Below are 23,574 nucleotides of genomic sequence, written 5' to 3' on the forward strand. Positions count from 1 at the left end.
ATACATATTAGGGGTGTGGTTCACATCACTACACTCCGTGGATACCTTCAGCTCGTGCGAGGTTCATTGCTCACTCATTTACCTAAGCTATCTGAATGCAAACACTGTTTGCTTGAATAATAAATTTATTCCTTTTGGTGAGATTTAGTTGAAGGTGGCTTTACAGGCGATGGTGACCTTTCTTCTGTAGGTTGAGCTGGCGGTTCCTCAGCTGGTGACTCTTCGGCCGGTGGCGCCTCAGTCGGCGCCTCATCTACTGGTGGTGCATCTGTTGGCACTGACTCAACCCAATGTGCCACCTGTGATCCAGTCACTCCGTGAGAACGCTTTTTTGAACTCCTATGCTTATGCTTGTGCTTATGCTTGTGCTTATGCCCGTGCGATCTCGACTTCCCACTGGACATCTTCCTATGGCGAGGCCAAGAATCAGCGCAACATAGAAGCATAAGAAACGAAGGTGGTTTCTGAGGACGATATCTGTCATTAGCACTATGGCGGCTCCTCCTACTTCTGTTGCCATGACTCTTGCTGTGATGGCTTTTGCTATGTCGGCTCTTACTATGCTCGCTTTTGTGGTGCCTGCTGCTCCTCGCCTGTGAGCCTTCGCCGGACATGGTGGTCATGACTATCTAATACTGGCGTTTGTATGATATATCAAGGTATACTATAATTCGGAGTATGAGCTATAACGAAGAAAAACAATTCCAAGACAGGATCAAACTACCGTATATATATTCATTTTTAAGAGTGATTATAAGCTCCGTTATCATATGAACTCACTTTGAACAGCAGCTCAGTTGATCATATCAAGCATTCCCAAGCTTGGTTTCTATTTGAATGGCTCAAAGAACTAGTGGTACAGTAGCAGTGTACAGCAAATAACTCGCATCTCTCCATTCACGCATCGCCAATCATCCAATCCATTTTTGTTAGATACCCTTAGACTCCCCTCAGTTGTGTGTTATCCCTAGAGTCCATAGGCTTGTATCTCTCGTTCAGTGCGTCCTCCACTGTCTTGTTCACCTTGTCCTCAGGCTTGTTAAATCGTTGCTGGAGGGCTCGCTCCACAGGGGTCAGTGCGGAAAGAGTTCCATCCTCTTGAGCAATATCGACATTCTCCTTATCCTTGCTGTGATCAAGAATAACGCTGGCAAACTCCTTGGTTTCAGCCTTTGCCTTTTTGTAAGCGCTCTTGGCCGCCGCCGCGACCGTTCCACTGGCGTCACCGAGCTTGGCAGCCTCTTCCTTCACGAAAGGCTTAGCTCGTCGCTTGGCCTCCTTTGCTTTTTGTCCAGCCTGGTCGGCAACTTCTGAAGGGCTGGCACCAACGGCTCGAGCCCAGAGTTGTGATGCAGTCTCCTCAAGACCTTCACGTACTTGGACCCAATCGGTGTGCTGCACCCATCGTGTTGCGTTCTCGACTTCGGTGTTCCATCGGTCTTTAGCGATCTCAACAGTCTTAGCCCTTTGAGCTGCAGCGACTTCGGACCGCGTAGGTGGCGGCAGCGGTGGCAGAGGGTCGATCAAGCCTTGGAGAGCGAGAGCTTGGGCGCGAAGTGCTGAGCCTTGTTGCTCACGAGTGCGCTGGTGAGCGAGCACTGAGAGGTAGGCGAGGGAGAGGGTGAGCGTGACACCGCCGGTCTGGCAAACCAGTTAGCACGTCAATTCATGCAAGGAAATTATTTTTGCTCTTAGAGTTGCGTACAAAGCCGGTGGCAAAGCCCATGATTTAATGCTGTTAAAGCTTTGTCCAGTAGGCCGATATCGATGCGGTAATTTGCCGGGTTCTTGACGTCTGGGAACACGACCAAATTGAGAGTGACGGTCGATTGAAGCTCAAATACAACGTATCATAGCGTGCGCGAGCTCAATTGCCCCGGTATCGCGTATCGTTTTCCCTTTAGGAAGCTGTTGGATAGGTTCTGTTGGTGGTGGGTTGACGTAGCGCAGAGGCTCTCTCGGCAGACAAGACAAGCCGGCTCCGAAAACTCGAGCCAAAAATTTCCCTCCACCAAAAATTGTCGGATCAAGACAGCAGACTTGCGGATCGGAGGCGCCCACGTGCACGATAACGACAGGAAATACAAACAAATCCGCCTTCCCCAAACCGACTGCCGCCTTCGAAACCTCTATATCGCTCCCTCAATTGATACGATTTTAAAACTCCGACATAATGGCTGGTGGTACTGTCAAATATCGGCATCTGAGCCGTAACTCAGCAGCCCGTATGGCGCTGCTGCGCGGTCTCGTAACTCAACTCGTCCAACACGAACAAATACACACAACCTATGCCAAGGCCAAGGAAGCCCAGCGCATGGCGGAGAAGCTCATCACATTGGCCAAGAGGGACAATGAACCTGCCCGAAGATCAGCACAGGGTATCCTATACGTATGTCAAATCAACAATTCATAAAAGACCACTGTGTTAACAGTTCCTTGCAGACACCGCACACACTTCTACCCAAGCTACTAGGCGAGCTAAAAACACGATATTTGGATCGAGAGGGCGGCTACACTCGTGTCGTCCGCACCGAGTCCAAGAACACCTACGACCAGGGCGAGAGCGCTATCCTCGAATTCGTCGACGGCCCCAAAGACTCGCGCTTTATGATGACAGCCAAGACCGTTGCCCGTGACCGTATGCTCGGAATGAACCACACACCCGTCACAAGGACGAACATCAAGAAGGTCACCCAGTTCCGCGGCGAAGAACCCTTCGAAGAGATGGTGCGAAGGTTTATGGTTCTCAAGGCTAATGATGAGACCGTGCCACAAAAGGACGAGAGCAGTTTAGCTGAGGCTGAGGCTGAACAGACGGCTGACCAGAACTCTGAGAAGGCAAGGGAGATGGCCGCAGGGATTGTCCCAGAGTCAGTGAAGAAGAGGTCGCAATAAAAGAACTCGTCATTGAAACGAGGTGTACCATATTATGAGGAGGGCCAAGCTCTGCACAAAAACTGTATCAATTACTGTATCATGGCATGACGGGTTTCATCTAATCTTTTGATCTTTGAATTAAATCTTGAACCTTTTGCTCAAGCTATATACCAACTTTTCCGATATACTCCTGAAGTAAGACGCATCTAAAGAAACTCAAAGGTATCGCCGCGATCCTGGATCATCTTGCCAACTCTCTTGGAGCCCACGATTCGCTCCAACTTCATCACATCGTACTTGGAGAACACAACCTTGGCGGTTCCCTGGCCAGGCTCGAGCCTTAGATCCTGCTCACTCTTGCTTAAATATCCGCCTGCAATCTCAGTATAAAATATGGGATTGTCGGGTAAGCCGTAGAAGATGACCCGCTGCACGCCACGGAATTGGTATCGTCGGAAGTGGTGTGCTCGCTCTGTGTAGAGTAGCACTCGGTGACGACCGCTGAGGAAATGTGAGCGCGCCCGAGATGCCTCTGGGACATCCGTGTACTCAGAGATCGCACCAAAGGTGACGTTCTCCACAGCACTTGATGTCGCAAAGTAGTTGCGCACGCGGACAAAGTCGAGATATGAGGGGACGAAAATAAGAGTACCTGTGGCATCCTTTGCTCGTTTGGCAAGCGAAGGGATGATAGCAGAAGTGAAATACTCGAACCTAGCCTCAGGGTCTTTGTCAACCGACTTGGACTGGAACCGTGAAAAAGTCTGTTTTGCCTTGACCCCGAGTTGTGATAACGTGCCAGGATACTCAGGTTGCAGTCGAACCTTTCCAGCCCAGTTGTGACAATGTAACCGAAGCAGCTCGGACAGCTCGGGAGTGTTAAAGGCAGACAAAATGATTGTTTGCCTGAAGAACTTTGCCCAATCTTCCAGATACCAATTTCGTACACGGCTGAAATCACAGCCATGAGCGTCCTTAGGCTGGATGTTCAGGTGCTCAAAGATAAACTCAACATGTTCCCAATTTTGCATGAGAAGAGCGTCGGCTTGATCTACAACAACCATCTCGATTGAGCTTAGGAAGTCAAAATCGAGCTTCTTGTCCTCCTCGGAACCAATGGCCATTCGCAGGCCTAGAGGACTGGCGAAGAGGATATCTGAGTTGTAGAATTGCGAAAAGTACTTGATCGTCTTGCGAGTAAACTTCATGCCAAGACGGAACATGTCATCGTCGCTTCCCTCAAAGAGGTCCTTAAAGTCGGCTGGTCTGTCTGCGCCAAACCTGGCCTCCTTATCCACGTACCCATCGTCAAACCGCTTTCGGTTTTCCTGCTGATCTGGCTCGCACAAATCACGGATCATGTTGACCATGCGAAGACAAGAGTTGCGTGTGGGCAGAAGGAAGAGAACCTTTGGTCGAGTGAAACCTTGATCTCGAAGTTCCAAATCGGTGTCTTGGCCTTCCTTGGCCAGCTTGTAGTTGTTCTTGATTACGCGGTCTCGAGTCCTTATTTTTTTTTTATTAGCAGGTGGTTCTCAATAGCCGAAGTATGGGTGCGGAAACTCACTTGAAGACGTGGTTGAGCGCATGAAGGCACGTCAATTCTCGCAACGAGTCCGAGTTCTTTACTGTACGATCACAAAATAAGACATCGTTATAGTTAAAAAGAAGCGGGCTCATATTGCGCTGAACAGCGCTGAGCTCACCGATTTTGCGAGAAGAAATCTCCTTGAGCTTCTGCTTGAGCTGCAATCCATCGAGCCCAGCAATAGGTTTCGGTACTTCAGATCCTGCATCAGAAGCTGGATACGTGGCAGTCGCCCTCAAGGTTTGTAGTATCGCTCGCTTTGTTGCCCAATTTCCCTCTTGTACTGACTTGACTCTCTTTGCGATAATGTCGTCGTCGGGGTGCGCGAAGTGCACATCAAAAGGATCAGTTGGGTTTTCCTCATCCTCTGAATCGTCATCGTCGTCGACTTGCTCCTCAACTTGGTCCTCAGGTTCATCTTCAGCACGGTCAATGTCCTTTTCTTCGTTGTCTTGGCCTTCTTGGCCTTCCTCGTCGGAAGAGGAATCTTCATCAGATTGAGATTGAGTCGGTTCCTTGTGATCCAGCTTTCGTCGCTTGGAACTGGGGGTGCTTTTTTCTTCATTGAAACTTTGTAATAGAGTCATATATGGCTTTGAAGATGCTGTCTGTTCGTCGTCGTCCTCGGACTCGGACTCGATGTCCTCCATCACTGCGTCTTCGGGCGCAGATTCTGATTCTGAACCAGAGCTTTCTGATCTGAATAATACATAGTCAGTGAACAGCTCACATCGCACAATTAGCTATTGCTACATTCTAACTTACCCAGCGTTGTCTGCAAGTCGAGCGCCGTCAAATCGTCGATTAGGTCCAAATCGGCTTGTCGCTTTGCCTCCTCGGCCACCTCTTCCCCTACCACGACCGCCTCGACCTCTGAAATTTCCTCCTCTTCCACGTGGCGGCATTGCTTCGATTCGATTAGAGAAGTATAGCGTATAGTAAGTCCACAACGAATCTGTGGTATTGGTTGTTTCAAAATGGTTCTCGCCGTCAAAAAGTTGTAAAAAAAAAGTTATAAGGCTACCTTCAGCCTTGTGTAGGGAAGCCACAGCATGGTGGGGTATTCCACCAGTGCGCCACAAAATGGAGTCTTATCTCTCTAATCTTAGCGCGCACAACCCCAGCCGTCCCGCCAAACCTGCAATTCTTCAAAATCGGCGAAATTTAGAACGGCTTCGCGAGAAAGATCAGAAGACCCGGCCCGGCCTCACCCATTTCTCCGCATACATCATCTACATCTTCTCTTAATATATCCAGCTCCAAGTTGCCCAGTATGGCCGCTGCTGCTTCTGAGAGCTTCATCCACCTGGCGAGGCCTTTGGCGCCCAATACCGTCGGCCTCCAGACTAACCTTGCCCCGCTCACTGTCAACATCCAGCCTCAGGTACGGTTACTGCGAGACCCCTCTCACCTCGACTGTCATGGTGTTTTGATTTTCGAGGGCTTCGTCAAAGAAACTTTTTTGACTAACATTTTTCTCTTTTTCCCCATAGGCTGTCCTTTCCATCCTCGACCACGCCGTCCGACGAGACATCCGAGATACCCAATCCACCCGAGTCATCGGCGCTCTTGTTGGCACCCGATCTGAAGATGGCACCGAAGTCGAGGTCCGCTCATGCTTTGCCATCCCCCACACCGAGGAGGAGGACCAGGTCGAGGTCGATGTTGAGTACCAGAAGAACATGCTTGCTTTGACTCTCAAGGCCAACCGCGGCGAGTCCCTCCTCGGCTGGTACACCACCTCTCACGAGCTTAACAGCTTCAGCGCCCTCATCCAGAACTTCTTCGGCAGCCCTGACACCGGCACTTTCCCCCACCCCGCCATTCACATGACCATCTCTACCGAGCCTGGCGAGGATATTCAGTCTCGATGCTACATCAGCGCTCCCGTTGCTGTCAACGCTGAGCGTGCTGCCGACAGCTGCCTCTTCATCCAAGTCCCTCACAAGATCCTCTACGGCGACGCCGACCGAAGTGCTCTCGAGGCCATCGCCAGCGCAAAGGATTCCGAGTCCCGAACAGCCCCTCTCGTCTCCGATATCGAGGGCCTTGGACGATCTGTCGAGCAGACTATTGGCCTTCTTGACCGAGCAAGTGAGTGGATCAACGGTGTTCTTGATGAAGACGAGGAGCCCAACAACATTGTCGGCCAATACCTTCTCAACGCTCTGTCCTTGGCTCCCAAGGTCGACCCTTCACAAATCGAGCACGACTTCAACAACCACATCCAGGATGTCCTCATGGTCAGCTACTTGGCCAACACTATCCGCACTCAGATCGATCTGTCTCAGCGATTGGCGACAGCCAACTTGGGCGGTGGCGAGAAGGAGGGTGAGGGCAAGTCAGAGGAGAAGGGTGGCGGACGGGGAGGCAAGCGTGGTGGACGAGGCGGCGGCCGAGGTGGTGGTCAACAGCGTGAGCCCCGTGAGCCTCGTGAGCCAAGGGAACCTCGCGAGCCCACTGAGTAAGGAAGTACGATGAAAACAAGAGCTGAGAACTAGATATTGGAGTCCAGGTTACAAGAAGGTCACGTCCCGATAGGATATTCCCCCTGGCATGCATGTGAGATGAAGCATGGGTTATTGTTTCAATAAAAACATGGCGTTGTGGTAGGCATGAAAATTCCGGCACTCCCGGCCATAGAATTGAATTCAATCGTCATAAACTGTCTTTCTTTTTTCTTTGTCTCCTAACCCCTGGCTTAATTTACACCTACCGAGAAGAATTATGTCAAAGTGGTATTGAACTCGTCTAGTAAATTGGGCCGTGGCCTACAAATTCATGTCGTCCATCCTATCCACCGATAACGCCAAGATGTTAAACATGCCGTGTACGCCTTAATGGGTCTCCCAATCTGTGAACACCATATCATGCTTCCCTCCTTTTTTAACGTTAAATTCCAGTATCCGGCTTCTGGGGTAAAGTTGCCGGGTTGCCGTATGTTGGCAGATGCGAGTAAGGTTGGCTAGGCCCTTGTGGGATGTTAGGTCGGTTGGGGATATTGTAAGCTGGGAGGTGATGAGGGTGAGCTTGAGGAGCCATGTGTTGGGGGTTTTGTGGCATCACAGGTGGCGCGACATGAGCAACGCGAGGAGAGTGATACGCAGGCATAGAGCTGCTGGACCCCTGCCTCGCCATGCCGTATCCACCCCCATAAGGCTGAGGTATCGGCTGTTGGTACGCGCCAGGATAAGCTAGATGCGGTGATCCAACCTGAGGGCTACCGTGATGCGATCCAGGGGCGGTGAATGGCGGCTGGGGTGGCGGGACGGGAGCCATACCACTACCAGGCACAAACGACTGTGTCTTAGGGTTGAAGGCGTGGTTGCGGTTGTAGCTCCCAGGAATTGGGTGTTGACTCTTAGGGTCATGAGGATTAATGTTTGCTGGGAGCTGTCCAAAAGCGTAAGGAATACCCATATGCCCTTGAGGGCCAGTCGGAGTTCCTCCTCTCTGCTGTAATTGCGCAGGAGGGGCAAAACCTGGTTGCCATACCGGTTGCTGCGATCCTGCTGGGGGTACTGGAGCACCATAGTTTGTCATAGGACTTCCACCGGGCGGGTATCGTTGCTGGCTGGCTTGAGGGGGGTACTGGCATTGCAAGTTAGCTATGGTCAATAAACTACCGTTGAATGAAACATACCGGAGGCACAGAGTACTGAGGATATGGCTGGCTTGGAGGCATTCCGGGCATTGAGGGATAGCCAGGGCCTTGTTGGGTATAGACTGGGCCCATCTGGCCCTGATATGCTGCGCCTGGTGGCGCTTGAGCACCATATTGAGGGTTTGGGGGTGGCATATACTGTGGTTGAGGCACCCAAGTCTGCTGCTGAGGTCCCCAGTATGGGGTGTAGTGGTGTCGCGAATCAAAGCTATCGGAATCATCACGTCGCTGCTTGCTAGGTTTGCCTCTCTTTCCAGCATTTGATTTATCCTTTGCTGATACCGAACTGGCTCTCGAAATTCCGTTATCGCCATCTTCTACAATCCTAGTCAGATAGCTTTCAAGGCTGAGGCCTTAGAATCACATACCTGCGATACTCTCTTCTGAGCTGCCGAAAATGCGCTCTCGAGCTAGCTTGTAAAGCTCCTCTCGCTCCTCTCTGGTCAACCTTGTGATGGTCAGTACAGCGAATTGACGGCAGTTTGTGAAGATAGACATACTTCTGGTTGGCTGCGGGCTTATCCTTGGCGTCGCTACCATTCTCGGAGGCTGGTTTAGAGGGACCTGCGCTTGGGCCGCCCTCACTATCTTGACCACGTCGCATGATCTTCTTGGGCAGAACGGCAGGAGGAGGAGTGCTGCTGCTCGGTGCACTAGGACTCGGGTTGATGAGTGCCAGCGAGGTAGGGACCCGACAAAAGGGTGTCCTGAAAATGCGTACAGATCCTACATGAGGCTCAAAAGAGTGTGTCATGTGGTAGTAATCAGCCAGCTTGTGCGTGAGCATCCTACAGAATGAGTTGGACGGCGGGAGGTCCATATACGGTTCCCTAAGAGATAGTCAGTATAAGTGATAGCAAACGAAGCAGACAGACATACTTGGAATCCTGGACAAAATCAATCACTTGTTTCTCCAGTCTGAGAAGAAACAACCTATCTTTGGGCGATGCCATGGCCTCAAGAAGCTTTTCATCTGGTGCCTGCCTATAAATGACACCAAGCGCATCTGAGGAACCAGTTGCACCTAGAGGGGCACTAGCGGGTTGTTCGGACGAAGAACTTTGTGGAGTTAAGACCCCTTGAGCTGCAACACCTGGAGTTTGTTGTGGTAACCTGCGCTCTGGAATATCGCCCAGGGGAATGCCTCGGGCGCGAGCAGCTACCTCGGACCCGATGCGAGAGCCAGCAACAAGTGAACCACGAATAGAAAAAGCATCATCATCTTCTGCGGCGGCTTTAACACTCGCGCTATCGTCAGGTCTTAGCGATTCTTTCTCGTCAAGCGCAAATGTTGTGCCTGATGTGATGCTCTTTCCATCCAGACTGGGAGGCTTGGTGCCGAGTTCGGAGCTTGAATCAGCCCTCTGAGAATCGTCAGACCCGCTATCTCTACCAACGATAACCGCAGGTCGTTCGGGCGCCAAGGGTCCGCTGCCATTGACGACAAGACTAGGTGTTTTCTCTCGGAGGCTCAAATCATTCAGGGATCCTGCAAAGTCGTCTACACCGCTTCTATGCTCGGCCGGACTGGCAGTGGTTCCAGGTTGCGGCGAAGGTGTGTTTATAGCCGGTGCTTTGGCAGATCGCCCATTCGCAATTACAGGACCCGTAGATATAGGTGTTTTCGAGCCCATGGATACTTCTTCAGGCGGAATGGCTATCTGTCGATTTGCAGATGATGCAGAATCCTTGGAAACAGAGGCAGCGACCTGTCAAACAGCGTGAGTTAGCGCCAGTCGATAAATGGACATGGTTCCTTCGACAAAGAACCACTTATAGAGGGGATGAATACGGGGTAAATTTTACCTTGGCGAACGAGGGTTTAGGAAGATCAGGAGACACCTGGGCAGGAGCCATGATGGATTCCGATTAAGGCTACGAAGCCAATACAATACCGTAAGTGGTGGGTATTTTAATGATGTTTGAGACAGGAGGGTGAGGGCGGCGGTTGACCAGTACGGTATGAGGCTGCAGCTTCAAGCTGGAATTGAGGCTGCGGCTGAGACTGCAGCTGTGATGGCGGGAACAGAAAGGACAGTATCGAGCAAAATCAAGAAGCGAATTCGATGGAAGCGGACCAGCAGAAGGAAAACGGAGTCTCGGTGCTCATCGTCGTGTCGTAAGATACATTGTTCACCAGATGAATCTGATCGAATTGTCCAAGGTCCTGTTGCTACCCAATCTCCAACACAGAGAGGCGGCCTCTTTTTTTTTTTGGTCAAAGTGAGACGGTGTCGAAATCGGGGGTGGAAGTTGAGAATGAACCTCAGGTAACGCCCAGGTCGGAGGTCAGGCGTATGTTTAGAGGGCGAAAGACAAGAAGAAACAACAGCAGCTGATTCTTGACGAAAAGACGACCCCAAGGCGCACAGCTCAGCTCAGCAAAGCAGAGAACAAGGCGATGCGATGTAATGTTGCTGATGGGCGGGATGGACGTAGTTGGTTAGTCAAGGTTTTGGAGGGGAACCAGGAGGAGGTTGTCACAAGGACGTGCACCATCACTTTGCCTACCCGCCTGCCCTGGGTTATCACTTCACTTTACTGTCTGGTACTTTACTTGGGCCCTGTGGAGCGAGCGGCACGGCAGGGCACACAGTGGGGGGGGTCGCCCGAGCCACTAAAATTGCAGGAGACTAGGCCTAGGTACCCAAAATCAAAAAGATCATAAAGAAAAAACGGCAGGCGGTCACCTCAAAGCGAAAAAGGTACGGATAGGGACTCAAATTGAAGGTCACTACCTAAAAGAAGTCGTCGGGTATCTGTATGCTTTTAGTATCATGTACCTAGCGAAATATCATTGCTGATTGTCTTACTTATACAGAAAAAGGCAATTTCAAAAGCACAAGACAAAAGGTGGCTAAAGCATTCCGTGACAGGACATGGAAGAATTTCTTACGATGATCTATTTCTATCTTTACCTATTGTTGATTTAATGATCCAGTCACAGCTACTTTCAGATGCTGCGCAGCACTGTGCAGCACCCTGTTTTCTGCCAGTAACCTGTTGAAACATGGTAAGACATTTATTTGGAGGATCAATCTCAATCTCAACTTTACCTTGCTGCCATATATACATACAAGTAGGTAGTAGAGTACATATAGAATAGGACCAAATCTGGTCTCTACATCGTTTTCTCCTTCTCCTTACCTTTATTTAAGTATTCAAACACAGCCGAGATTGGATCATTACTACCTATCCTTGCTCTGTATTAATCGTTTTAAACATATTCAATGCATTAATAAACGGTACTGTTGGTTTCAAACGACAGTTGTGAGATTTTGTACACGGAAAGTTCCCTTCATCTTGTCAGTGACCCATACATCTCCGTTGTACCAAGCACAACTCGACCATAAGTGTTTACCATATATTTCAAACCCGAACTCAGCATTTGTTCTCGTAGTATTATGTCTAAGTAGATTGACATACACGCGGCCCAACACATTGCTCATCCAAAATGGAAAACAGCAGTTGAATATCAGATGTGGTACGTACTCGGTCCTGTAGGTTATCCTGTAGTCACGTGAACAGACCAAAGCCAAGAATCATCCTGTAACTCTTGAGTTAAGACTACTAAGGTACCTGCAGGTATTATCAAAGGATTCTCACGATAATCTTTACCAAACTCTGCTCAATCATCAGGCCGAGCCAAATAGTCTCTCTATTTTCACATCCTTGTTACGGATAAACCAGAATTGAGCTTGAACAGATAGGCTCCTTCAGTTCTCGATGTTTAATTACAGAGGCCGTGGCGGTCCATCGCGGTCAACGCCTGCCAATGTCCAGTGTCAGAAATGTCTAAAACGAGATATGTTTTCCATCTTTTCTTCCAGTCGCACCAATACTGACTTTCTTAGAACGTCACTACTCTTATGAATGTAAAGCAACGGCACAGGAGCGTCCGTATGTGTCGCGCCCATCACGATCTCAGCAGTTGCGAAATCCCAAGCTCGTGCCCAAGCTTACAAACGAGACCCTGAACCCTCTGGAAAAGAAGTACGTTGAATCGAGATTGATGGTTTGCTTTTGCTAATGTTGTTCTAGGGAAGGTGTTGCTGATGCAGAGCTGGCTAAGGTAGATGCTGAACGCGCACGCAAGCGCGAGCGGGAGGAGAGAGATGATGAGCTGATCAAGTCAACTGCAAAGCGGCATAGATCTGTTTCTTCCCATTCTGTGTCTACTATTTCTACTAGTGCTTCGAGGTCTCCGTCGCCTGGTAGAGATAGAGTTGGATCACCTCGTGCACGAGGAAGAAGTTCTCATTCTGACAACTCACGAGGCCGAGGTGACATTCGAAGCCGAAGTCGAAGTTTTAGCTCGGATCGCAGCCGAAGCCCCCGTGTCGAGTCTAAACGCAGGCAATCTATGTCTGGCGATGATCGTTCTCCAGAAGACTATGATCACCGTAATCACTATCGATCTCGCGATCCTCTGCCTGCAGGTCGAGAAACTACGTCTACGAAGCAATCGAGAAGAGACTTGTCAGGGTCACGGAGTCCAGATGGATACAAAGGCCAGCGTGCCCAAGGTTCAAGGTCGCCGGGGCCCGGAGGAAGATATGGTGAGAGGCCTGGTCCGTCCGATACTCGACATGACCGTGAGAGGCCAGCACCACGCGGAGGATTTGATGGAAAGAAAAACGGCCACGGAGGCCGTCATCACGAGAATGCCCGAGAGCGAAGTTTGAGCCCTTTCAGCCAACGATTAGCCATGACCAAGGCTATGAAGCAGGGTGGGAGATGATTGTTGGGTATAATTGTAATAGTTATCATGACAGCCCAGGGCGCCGGAAACCCCGAAAACGTAATACATAGGACGATGAAAAAAAGATCCAACGTACAGCAAAAATGCTGGACTGTTTTATGCGCCGAGTGCAGCTTCCTCCTCCCTTTCGCGACGCTCCTCTTCCTCATCCTCCTTTTCCCTGACCCTCAGGCCTTCCACCAGTGCCACGCCATCCATACCAGTCGCTTCACCAGTGCCTTGGGCGTCGTCAACTGCCTTGTCCTTTTTGGCCGCTTTTTGCGCACCAGTAATGCGATCGCGTACCAAACGCGCGATGGCATTGTCTGTTCGGACGTTGAGGACTTCCATCTTCTTATCGAGTTCCCTCTTCAGATCCCAGTTTGGCTTCTTCGGTTGTAGTTTGAATAGATCGACACCCTTGTCGTCCTGAGCTTCCTCTGCCGCCTTTTTCTTTATCTCGGCCTCGACTTCGGCAGCCTGCTCTTCAAGGGTTGGGGCTTCAAGGTTGAGGCTTGGATCTTGTTCGAAGCCTAGTTTGGGACCTCTTGTCTCGGGATCGTAGTTGCGGCCAGACAAATGTAACCGTGATACATCTGGTTCTGTGGGAGGGGATGCGGCTCGCTCTGATTCAGGCGCAACGATTTCATCTGCTGGCTGTTTGCGCTTGAGGTTCTTGAGCTTTGCGAGTCTGGCTTTTCGGTCGTCCGAAGCAGCGCTAAGGCTAGCGTGCGATGAAGACATGATGAGGGAATATTAAAAGTACGATACAAGCGCGTAAAGAGTGCGAGGTTGGTACAGGACTGAACCAATTGCGATATGATGAAGCTTCAACACTGGAGGGGTGTAAAATGTAAATTCGAGATGGAGTTCTAGAAGCTAGCGCGTCACCTCCGATGTACAGGTAGGCACACCTAATTGATGCGAGAGCCACTAAAAACAACCCGCCGGCAGGGGTCGGGCTGTAGTGAAGTTAGAGCCTGCCTTGAGGTTAAGCGCAAGAATTGAGGTGGGCTAAAATTATAGAGTCGACATGAGCGACTTCGGCAAATGGAGATTTGGAATTTTTACATTCATTAACTTTCAACTCCAACGAGAGACGGCGAAACGACCGCTATTCACTTAGCGATCATTATGCAGGTGGCTGACCTCAAGTTAACGCCGACCCGGAGGATATGCCAGTGGCTCTCATGCTGCGAGCCTGCACGAGGCTCGAGTCCTCTGTGACGGCGCAGACATGGACACGAAGAGCAGCATTTCTCGCATTACGACAGAATACAACGAGGAACCGAACCATATTCACTCGATCATATCATCTTGAAGCACACTCGTCATACCCAGAAGAAGGCACTCAGATATTATCACAATTGCGGCTACGTAAAGCAGCTCCGAACCCCTCCAATACCACTATAGTCGAAGATACGCAGGGTTCTCAGACATGGTCTGGCTCGCAACGAAGGCATGAACAAGGCGATCGCAGTTCTCATGGACGCAATTATGAACAAGAGACAAAGACAAGAAGCACAAGCCCCTCGAATGATTCACCAGGCGCACGCTTCTACCAGAATAGATCGCCTCGCGATCCAGAATCTATTCGAAAAGCTGCTGAATATCGTCAAAAGGAAAAAGAAAAAGAGAAGAAACGGAGGGAAAGATACGATCAATGGGGATATCTGCGTCATCAATACTCCGGCGATGAACTGGTCGCTGTAAAAAAGCAATTCAACTTCTGGCATACAAACTTGGATTCAATTGTAGCTCGGACTAAACCAAAATCATCATCATGGCTGGACGACGGGAAATTCCTTTTCGAACTGGAAAGCCCCTCGGATATGGGGAATGCCTGGCACGAACTTGACGTTGAATCTCGGGAGAAGAGATGGCCTCGTGTAATGCTGTCGACACTTTCCTCACGCCCGGATAAGGCGATCCAAGTTCTCGAGGCTACCTTGGATCCTTTACCGCCTGGTTACGCAATGGCCGGCGTTGCTCAATTTTGCATCTCGGCTCTGGATCTTAAAGGTATCAAAGTAATGCGCGATCGTGTTACAAAAGCCGACGAGGTGCTAGAACTCTTTGCCAAACTGATCGAGGACATCCCATCTGGTCATGTGCCATTCCGTCAAAGCACCCTAGGCCTTCTTGCTGCAAAGTTGCCGATTGAGCAAACGACAGAGATCTTTCAAATCTTACAGCGGTCGGGAACCAGGTTGCACCGGAATACGCTTTTGAAGTTTGCCGACAAGCTTGCGCGTAGCCATGAGCACAAAGAACAAGCTTTCCAGATTCTACGGAACATCGCAGATGAAGGCCATGACTTGAACTCGCCGTCCATCGCGAGTGTCATCACTACATTATTACATATTCAACCAACAGCACACTCATGGTCCGACTCGCAGGGTGCCTTTTCACCTCAACGTGCTATGGAGTATTTCCTAGAACACGGATTTTCCCCCAACTTGGTCAGTTTCACAGCTCTAATCTCGTCTCTTTGCCTGCAAGGTGATATTGAAGAAGCTGTTCGGCTTCCATTATTGCTGGCGGAGAACGGCGCTGAGCTTGACAGTCGATGTTATACTACTGTGTTCAGGGGGGCCAAAAGCAGCCTCAAAGCGTCTAATGTACGGCGAGCTCTGGATGTTGCTCGAGCTGCAAAAGTACCGCACGTGGACGTGCTTAATAACACGCTGCATTCCATCTTCTACTTTGCAGAGATGGAAAGCCGAGACAAGAGGTTTCCAGCACCATATGTTGTCCCCATCTTTGGGCCTTTGCTTCGTATCTACGCCAAGAAATTCGACCTAGAGCCTCTACAATGGCTTTTGCCCGACACTTTACCCCTGCTTCTCGGTCAAGAAAACATGGACACCAGTGAAAAGTTCATGTTCAACCCGCAGATACAATGGGAATTCAGGAGCACCATTCTTCCTGTTGCGAACGAATTCTTTGACAGCAGTGCTGGCCCTCTACAGAAACCCAACATGCAGACACTAGCAATTATGATGCGAGGATACATCAAGACCCTGCACCGACCTTACGACTTGATGTCTTTCTACACTTGGTTCAAATCACGCTTAGAGGAGCGTGGGACTGAGAGGAATTTGGCTCAACAGCTGGTCAAGGAACAGGGAAGCATCATTCACGATACACTAATTCTGGTCATGCTTGAGCGAAAGGTTCTTCTTCGCCCAGCGCTGCAAGTATTTGGAGATATGCTTCGCGATTCGCTAATCGCCAAGACGCCTGAAGACGGCACGCAAGAGGAAGTCTTGGGTGAAAACTTTCCTGTTCACCCGCCACCGAATTTATTCACTTTCAGCATTCTTCTTCATGGGCTTCTCATGCGAAGGGAAGTAATACTGGCAGAGCAAGTTCGACAAGCTTTGCAGGAACACAACCTGGAACCCAATATCGTCACTTGGAACACACTTGTTAAGGGCTACGCTGCGATGCAAGACCTGTCTCAGACAGTTGGCACACTACAGGACCTCGAGGCAGCTGGATACAAGCCAGACATGCACACATTCAAGGCATTTGCCAAGCTGAAAGATCAGACTCGGGCATTGGAAACGATGGAAAAGATCATTGATGAAAACAGGAAGAGGCTGGAAGAGCACCAGCCCCAGTAAATGTAGCATGGTAGGAACAGACAAGATATGTATGGGCTTTGGCAGCGGAAACGATCGCTGCGTGTATCACCAACGCATATTATAGAATTGGATATTGTGTCTGGGGTTTTGGATAAACATGAAAATTGGGTCATGTATGACAGTGAATGAGGAGTTAGGAATCGCCTATGTATTATAAAGCATTTAAATGATTCGTACATGAATATTTACGTATGCAAGTGGTTCAAGATGAGCTTTCATAGCTGAGACAATTCAAATGATCCAAAAGTCCGGTTAACTTCCCCACGCCGGACTTATCGGGGCTATTTTTCATTATTATCTTTTTATTGGTCAAGGGCTCACACTCACTCTCATTTCGCACCAAGGAACAGGCGAATCCGACGAGGCTCGTTGTGGCTTCACATCAGGTTGAGGGTTCGGTCTAGGTTAACTCGGTCAATTTGACATCCTCATGAGAACCTACGCTCACTCACTTTTTAGCTTCTCCTTCATCTCATTCTCAGAACAAATCAATTTCGCTTGAAGAGACTTGCATCGCTCATCAACTAAACCCCACGAAATAAAGACCAGCAACTTATTATTGTCACCAGCAGCAACCACCGACAGTTCCAACAGGGTCCAGGACTCTGACTCTACTCTTCGGACAATCGTTGCGCCAATCGGTCAATGGATCATGCCTGGCCCTGGCATAAAGCATCTTACTGGTGTCTTCCGAGCCACCGACACTCACAAAGTTACCCGCAATCGAAAGCCTGTCTCTTGCACGATATGCCAGAAACGCAAGTCGAAATGTGATCGGTCAAAGCCCTCTTGCAGTGCCTGTCACAAGCGAGGCGACCCGAACACTTGTGTCTACGGCGATGTGAGTGCTTCTGGAGGAAAGCAAGAGATGCAACTCAAAGTGGCCAAGCTTGAAGAAATCGTGATGCGCCTCGCAGCAGCGTCAGAATCTTCGGGTGCTTTTACCAGCGCTAGTACAGGAATGAGCACAAGTGGGCTTTCTCCTCGAGGAATAGAAGAAGGGTCAGATGCCATGTATCATGGAGAGACATCATGGGAGGCCGTCTTCAAGGGTATCCACGATATTCAGAATGTTCTTCACACTGAAGATGAGTCTGATCATGGCGACGAGTCTGAGGTTCTACCTCCTACTCCAGACATCGTAATTGGAGGAATATTACCCATCACGATCACTGAAGTTCGCAACAGCTTACCGCCTCGTCAAGATGCCGATGCTCTTGTCAGGACATATTTCAACTCCAAATTTATCGCTATTCCTTTCATTCACGAGAGACATTTCTGGAGACGTTACGAGCTTCTCTGGTCCGACTCTCACAACCCTAACTTCCTATGGTTAAGTATCTTATTCTCTGTGTTGGGTCTTGGCGCTATGATCTCAAAAGCACAAAGCCCTTGTCTAGAATCTGTTCAGGAACCAAAGTTTTACATACAACGGTCAGCTCAATGTCTTGTCACAGGGGAGTACCTTAAGGCCAAACCGTATTCTGTCGAGGCACTCATGATGTACGCTCATTCGCGCAATGTTACCAAAAAAGATTCAGACGCTACAATATGGTCTCTGTACTCGCTTACCGTCCGTCTTGCACAGCGCAGAGGCTACCATCTCGACGCAGCCAGAGTGTCACCTACAATTACACAGTTTGAGGCTGAGATGCGTCGGCGGACGTGGTTTATGGTTCAGACTTCTGATTTACTTTTCTCATTCCAACTGGGCATGCCCCCTATGGTGTATCAAGAAGTTTGTGACGCTGGGCATCCGAGAAATCTATCAGACGATGACTTCGATGAAGACACTGAGGTACCTGAGTCTCGTCCTCCCACAGAGCCTACTCCTATGCTGGCTTGGCAGACCAAATCCCACCTCTGCCGTCTTCTACGCCGTGCCCTACGGCACGTTCTCCGGATCGAGTCGCCACTATATGAAGAGACGATGGCACTTCAGGCTGAGTTAGAATCATACCACAACACCGTGCCTGAATGCTTCCGTATCCGCCCCATTGCCTCCACTCCATTGGATGTCCCAGGCTACACCATCATGCATCGACTCATCATAGAGATATCATACCTTAAGACTATTTGTGTGCTCCATCGCCCCTATCTTCGCTCCGAAAAGAACCAGGAACGCTATCGAGCATCCCGAGAACTCTGCCGCGCCACAGCTCTTCGAGTTATTGAACTCCACCTCGAGTTCGAACATGAGACCCGAGACGGTGGCCGCATGCACGAGGATCGCTTTTTACTCTCGAGCCTTACACTGCATGACTTTTTAGTTGCAGCCATGGTCCTTTGCCTGGATCTGTTGGGGTCGACCGACATAACGTAGGCTTCACGGTTGTGCTTCTTATGTGTATTACTAAAATCCTCTAGCCCGCAGGTGCATCTACAACACGCCCGGATACTAGAGTGTGCTCACAAAGTCTGGAAAGAGCGTGGAGCTCACTCCAAGGACGCACTATATGGATCGAGGGTTATTCGTGCAACACTCGACCGAGTTGCTACGTCACTGAGCTATATGTCCGACTCGGGAGCTCAGGAGCTAGTCAATACGGCATATCCCTACATCGAACCGACTATATGTGATGAGATTACAGACTTCACTATGCCAGATATGAATTACTCTGGAGATTATGAGGAGTTTCTTCCTCTGAATACCATCTTTGGCCCGACCGAGGGCTTCGACTGGGTCAGTTTTATCGGTGTAGGCCCGTTCCTTCAACAGCCCACTAACACGCAGTAAGATGTCAATCGGTCAACTCTAGGGCTGCATACGAGGCCGCAGATGCGGACATCCTTAACATTACTCTAGCGACCGGGCGGCCAGGCTAAGGATGACTGCAGGTTGTGTATTTGTTGTCGACGCGACTGGTCAAATAAGGGGTCGCATCATCACAACCGCAAGCAAAAAAGGACTCATCCACCAAAAATTACCGCAAAACGAACTGATGGGTATTAAGAAGTACACAGGCTTGAACAGAATGTGACACGCTAATAATAATAATTGATAACATGAATGGATATCTTCCTGCAGGCCTCGACCTGGCTTTGTTTATCTCTCATAAATCGTAGCGCATGCAACACAAGAAAACAACAACAACAACAACAACAACAACAACAACAACAACAACAACAAGCAATACCACCATCCCAGTTCGTCATATTCACCTGTCAATTCGTCTCCTATGAGGCTTTCTGCCTCCCAAGACGGCCGGTAAACCCACACAATAAGTCTTCTAGCGCCTCCCATTAGAATTGCTTTTCACCGCCCTCTTATTAGATGCCAATAGTAACCCTCTCGGTATAGAACGACCCTTAGAATCAAATCAAACAAAACCAAAATCAAAATAAATTCAACCGACAAGATACATCGCTGAGGCTTTCGTGACGCTTAGATCCTTTTCATAATCGTTGAGCATTTTTGTGAACTCGTATGGCCGATTAGCCACTCAAAAGTGAAGACTTAAACACATTAATACTTCCAAGTATCGTGTTCAGAAGACGAGGAAAATGCAATGCCATGTAGCAAAATTAAGAGGCGATGCCGCGCAAAACCCTTGCAGGATTTCCTGCTACAATCGTAAAAGGAGGAACATCCTGAGCCATGAATTAGTATAGGTTCTTCAGCAAAAGTTTTACGCAAAATACCTTCGTGACAATTGATCCAGCACCGACAGTGCTGCCTTTGCCAATTGTTCTTCCAGGCAGAATGATGGCACCTCCGCCGATCCAGCAATCTTGTTCAATGATAACAGGTTTGCCTGCTTGGGGGGGACCTTGGGTACCCTGGCGTTTCTTGGGATCGACGGGTAGCCCTGCCGTGAAAATGCTGACATTTGGACCAATCACACAGTTGTCACCAACCTTTACCTCGCACACGTCGTTGATTGTACAGTTGCGCCCGATAGTAACCTGGTGGCCAATTGTGATGTTATAGCCGTAATCACAAGCAAAAGGTGTTTCGACAGCGACACTTCTGCCCACACGGCCGACATTGGTGATCGGAGAGGCTTCGGTAGGAGAAACTCGAACGGGGTCACGAGGCTGTAAGATTTCACGGAATAAACGAGCACGTTCTTCAGGAGATATGCCGTTGAGGTTGTTGAATCTCCAGACAGCAGCTGAGCAACGCTCACGCTCCAGACAAAGTTCCTTATCGAAAGGATAGAAGTGACGCCCTGAAAGCATCTCCTCCTTTTGGGTCCGTCTCTGGGGGAACTGTGAATGAGACAAAGCCAACTGGGCGGCTACTTGAGCATTGGATGTTGGTGCAGGCGGAGGAGGTGCAGGACTGTTTGTTCTTGTAGGATGAAGAATGTTGATCTGCGGGAGCTGGTTCCCAAGATGAGTAGAATCGGGTTCTGTCCTGCTAAGGTCATGCAGCGGAGGCACGCGTTGGTATTCCTTGGCCATTCTGTCTCCAAACGGTGGTGGCGGCGGTTGAGGGTTTGCGCTGACAGGAGTTGGAAACACGTTTGCTGGAGTGTAAGGTAAAGCAGAGAGTTTATTCTCGGGGCTCGCAACAGACGCGCTGGGTATTGTTGATGCGGTTGGCCGGTCGTCATCGGTCACCAAAGGGCGGCCTTGTGGGGGGTCAATTCGAAGGGCCTGGCCACGATAAGGCGGCAGGGGTTCGCGCTTCACCGGTTGGTTACCGTAAGGGCTTTGCTGAGGCATCCCGTAAGCTCCTGGTGGAACATATGTCGGGTCTTTGGACTCGAGAGGAACTGCTGCAGCTTTATTGTCGGGCTTCTGCCATCCTGGTCCACGCTGAGGTGGATAGCCTGTGCAGATAAAACTGCCACGAAGACAGTTTCCACCTGAGGAAATATTAGTGACATGCGTAGACAGTTAACATAATCTGAATGTGGCTTACACTCAGGCTTTTGTTCATCACACTTCTTCTTACGCCTGCGACAAGTGAGGCATCCTGTCTTGGTCCGGTTGCTGAAATTTCTCTTGCGTTTCTTAGAATCGTGTTGCATAAAAGCGTCGCGCCTCGGGTCAGACGAGTACTGGCCACCACATATAATGGAATGATCATCGCCATCAGGACTGGCGTTAGAGTAGTCCCCGTGGTCCATCTGGCCAGTAGCTCTGCGAAGTGCATCACCAATCTGCTCTTCTGTTTGACCATGCGGGGTAGTTGCAGAATTCTGCTGGGAGTCATAGCTACGTTCTTCGCGATGCGGATACCAAGCTTCCTTGTCCCGGTGCTCATCGCCATATGAGCGGTAATCTCTCGAGGGTGTTCCATAAACCTCACGCGAATCATGTTGCGGGTGAGCGGATTCCGGTGTATGGACGTGTATGACCTGTTCCCGTCGTATCTCGACGGAATCAGACCGCTTTCTCTTATGAGAGCCCTCTGCATCAGGATAGCCAGGTGACTGAAAGGATGGACGCTCCGTACTTTGTGCTGGAACTTGATTTGACGGCACTTCTGGTGTAGGTGGAGGTTGAGACGTAGTTGTGCTGTGTGCGCGTTCGTCTATGGCCGAAGTTTTCTCGATGGTCACAGCAGGCGGATCTGAAGTCCGGGGTGAGCCCCCGTTGAGGGCCGTAAAACTTGACATATTGGCCCGACTAAGATAGCGAGTGATGGCACACAAGATGAGAGTTGGGTGAGTCGGGAGAAACGTCAAGGAATCGCGCAGTCAAGCCTTGAACCGGGCGGGCTCAGAGCAACTCCCAGAGTCGCTCAAGCGAAGCACAGTCGAGCTCACTCCGGGTATTCCGCGAACAGTCGCGATAAACGATTAGGGGTGTGCGATTGAGTAGATGTGTATGAATCACGTAACAAGATGCTCTGAACTCGAGTTGATGATGCCGTTAGGGTGAGAACGTAAGGAATATCGAGCTTTACCCAGGTAGCAAGAATCTGTGGCGCAGTAGAACAAGCAACGCAATGAAAATGAGCAGAGCCCAGCCAAATTGACGTCCACGATGCTAGATAATCAACGAAAGTTGATGCTTATCGCTATGATTGAATCAATGATCCAAGGCGTCGGTGGCAGAAGGTTTTGATATGATTGAATGATGATGGAATTCAAAGCCAAAGGACGTGAGCTCCGGTGCAACGAGATGAGATGAGGTGATACGATGCTCGCTGTGAGAATGTGAAACAGTAACTAGACTGCAATGTCTCTCGCGATTCGTCTCTGAGAATTAGACTGAGTGAGGTTGAAATCCCACCTGGCACCTGTAGCCAAGATAAAAACGAATGCAAGTCGACTAAACAAATACCCCGAAAACCTCTATGAGATGCGAGCTCGCATATAAAAGATGAAGGTAAAGGAGTTCAATTGGGGGCGCGATTGCCCTCCGAGTAGCGAAAAGTCGGGTGGTTGTGGTTTGGAAATGATGAAAGTCGCCGCGCTTGGGGCGTCGGTAGGTTTTGACGCGCGATTAAGTCAAAGTGCGTCTGTAATGGGCGAAAAAAATATTGGCTAGGGGTGTTCGTGGCGGGGAGCTCAGATCAGTCAGGCCTGACGGGACAGGGAGAGTGGGAGGGGGTCCTTCCTGGTGGGAGGGTAGAGACTGGGTAGGTAGGAAGAGGATGGAGAGGAAGGAAAAACCAAGGATCGAGATTAGAGCGAGATCCAAGATGAAGTGAGGGTGTGCCGGGAAGGAACAATATGCAATGCAGGAAAGGAACGGGAGAGAAGAGCCCGAGGAAGGAGAGAATGGATATGAAAGAGAGCCCCAGTAAGGGTCCAGAGGTACTGTACGAGGAAGGAACCCACGAGGCTCACCAAGGATCAAGTGAGATCAAGTCAACAACAAGCTAAGAAAGAGCTAAGAGAGAGACAGCGGCGGCAGTGAATGACATGGAAGGAACAACAGCTAGAAACACCCAGATAAGGTAAGGTACTAGACGAGTACAAGCTAACAAGCAGTTCCTTAGTCCACCTCCAACTATCTCTACCCGTCAGGCAGACGATTTAGTAACACCAGAAGCGCTCAAGTTGTTTCAGCTCGTGTAGACCACCCAAATCAGTTCAACAATCAAGCAGAGCTGCGGGAGTCCGACCCATCCATTCATCAAGGGAATGATGTG

General features: G+C 49.8%; 11 protein-coding genes across 11 annotated transcripts; 5 read left to right on the plus strand and 6 right to left on the minus strand.

The window, feature by feature from the left end:
• Positions 1-125: 125 nt before the first annotated feature.
• Positions 126-614, minus strand: EDB82DRAFT_470286 (uncharacterized protein; the record flags this gene model as incomplete). Its single annotated transcript, XM_025731704.1, has 1 exon — positions 126-614. The coding sequence occupies one exon, from the start codon at positions 612-614 to the stop codon at positions 126-128; it is 489 nt and encodes a 162-aa protein (XP_025590703.1).
• A 102-nt stretch (positions 615-716) lies between these two features.
• EDB82DRAFT_483882 (uncharacterized protein) lies at positions 717-1,947 on the minus strand. The gene is made up of 2 exons (XM_025731703.2): positions 1,706-1,947; positions 717-1,641 (listed from the first exon to the last, which is right to left on the minus strand). Exons 1-2 carry the CDS (start codon positions 1,724-1,726, stop codon positions 940-942), a joined length of 723 nt encoding a protein of 240 aa, XP_025590702.1. The 5' UTR covers positions 1,727-1,947; the 3' UTR covers positions 717-939.
• A 69-nt stretch (positions 1,948-2,016) lies between these two features.
• EDB82DRAFT_483884 (mitochondrial 54S ribosomal protein bL17m) lies at positions 2,017-2,994 on the plus strand. The gene is made up of 2 exons (XM_025731702.2): positions 2,017-2,389; positions 2,443-2,994. The coding sequence occupies exons 1-2, from the start codon at positions 2,174-2,176 to the stop codon at positions 2,893-2,895; spliced, it is 669 nt and encodes a 222-aa protein (XP_025590701.1). The 5' UTR covers positions 2,017-2,173; the 3' UTR covers positions 2,896-2,994.
• Positions 2,995-5,592, minus strand: EDB82DRAFT_531905 (uncharacterized protein). Its single transcript, XM_025731701.2, has 3 exons — positions 5,231-5,592; positions 4,445-5,164; positions 2,995-4,383 (listed from the first exon to the last, which is right to left on the minus strand). Exons 1-3 carry the CDS (start codon positions 5,368-5,370, stop codon positions 3,084-3,086), a joined length of 2,160 nt encoding a protein of 719 aa, XP_025590700.1. The 5' UTR covers positions 5,371-5,592; the 3' UTR covers positions 2,995-3,083.
• EDB82DRAFT_483886 (JAB1/Mov34/MPN/PAD-1 ubiquitin protease-domain-containing protein) lies at positions 5,593-7,137 on the plus strand. Its single transcript, XM_025731700.2, has 2 exons — positions 5,593-5,849; positions 5,959-7,137. Exons 1-2 carry the CDS (start codon positions 5,739-5,741, stop codon positions 6,931-6,933), a joined length of 1,086 nt encoding a protein of 361 aa, XP_025590699.1. The 5' UTR covers positions 5,593-5,738; the 3' UTR covers positions 6,934-7,137.
• An 8-nt stretch (positions 7,138-7,145) lies between these two features.
• EDB82DRAFT_18448 (uncharacterized protein) lies at positions 7,146-10,258 on the minus strand. Its single transcript, XM_025731699.2, has 6 exons — positions 9,936-10,258; positions 9,009-9,838; positions 8,630-8,959; positions 8,498-8,577; positions 8,109-8,446; positions 7,146-8,056 (listed from the first exon to the last, which is right to left on the minus strand). The coding sequence occupies exons 1-6, from the start codon at positions 9,984-9,986 to the stop codon at positions 7,358-7,360; spliced, it is 2,328 nt and encodes a 775-aa protein (XP_025590698.1). The 5' UTR covers positions 9,987-10,258; the 3' UTR covers positions 7,146-7,357.
• A 1,646-nt stretch (positions 10,259-11,904) lies between these two features.
• Positions 11,905-12,870, plus strand: EDB82DRAFT_519535 (uncharacterized protein; the record flags this gene model as incomplete). The annotated part of the gene is made up of 3 exons (XM_065609060.1): positions 11,905-11,911; positions 11,984-12,122; positions 12,171-12,870. 3 exons carry the CDS (start codon positions 11,905-11,907, stop codon positions 12,868-12,870), a joined length of 846 nt encoding a protein of 281 aa, XP_065465373.1.
• Positions 12,739-13,885, minus strand: EDB82DRAFT_483896 (pre-mRNA splicing factor Pcg1). Its single transcript, XM_025731696.2, has one exon. It carries the CDS (start codon positions 13,612-13,614, stop codon positions 12,988-12,990), a length of 627 nt encoding a protein of 208 aa, XP_025590696.1. The 5' UTR covers positions 13,615-13,885; the 3' UTR covers positions 12,739-12,987.
• EDB82DRAFT_483898 (uncharacterized protein) lies at positions 13,884-16,732 on the plus strand. Its single transcript, XM_025731695.2, has one exon. It carries the CDS (start codon positions 14,046-14,048, stop codon positions 16,497-16,499), a length of 2,454 nt encoding a protein of 817 aa, XP_025590695.1. The 5' UTR covers positions 13,884-14,045; the 3' UTR covers positions 16,500-16,732.
• Positions 16,733-17,172: 440 nt separating this feature from the next.
• Positions 17,173-19,501, plus strand: EDB82DRAFT_424774 (uncharacterized protein; the record flags this gene model as incomplete). The annotated part of the gene is made up of 3 exons (XM_065607641.1): positions 17,173-18,839; positions 18,888-19,207; positions 19,428-19,501. 3 exons carry the CDS (start codon positions 17,173-17,175, stop codon positions 19,499-19,501), a joined length of 2,061 nt encoding a protein of 686 aa, XP_065465374.1.
• Positions 19,502-19,945: 444 nt separating this feature from the next.
• On the minus strand, positions 19,946-21,285 carry EDB82DRAFT_18550 (trimeric LpxA-like protein). Its single transcript, XM_065607164.1, has one exon. The coding sequence runs from the start codon at positions 21,189-21,191 to the stop codon at positions 20,124-20,126; it is 1,068 nt and encodes a 355-aa protein (XP_065465375.1). The 5' UTR covers positions 21,192-21,285; the 3' UTR covers positions 19,946-20,123.
• Positions 21,286-23,574: the final 2,289 nt, after the last annotated feature.

This window comes from Fusarium venenatum, assembly GCF_020744135.1.
Source record: "Fusarium venenatum strain MPI-CAGE-CH-0201 chromosome Unknown EDB82scaffold_1, whole genome shotgun sequence".
Classification (NCBI taxonomy): domain Eukaryota; kingdom Fungi; phylum Ascomycota; class Sordariomycetes; order Hypocreales; family Nectriaceae; genus Fusarium; species Fusarium venenatum.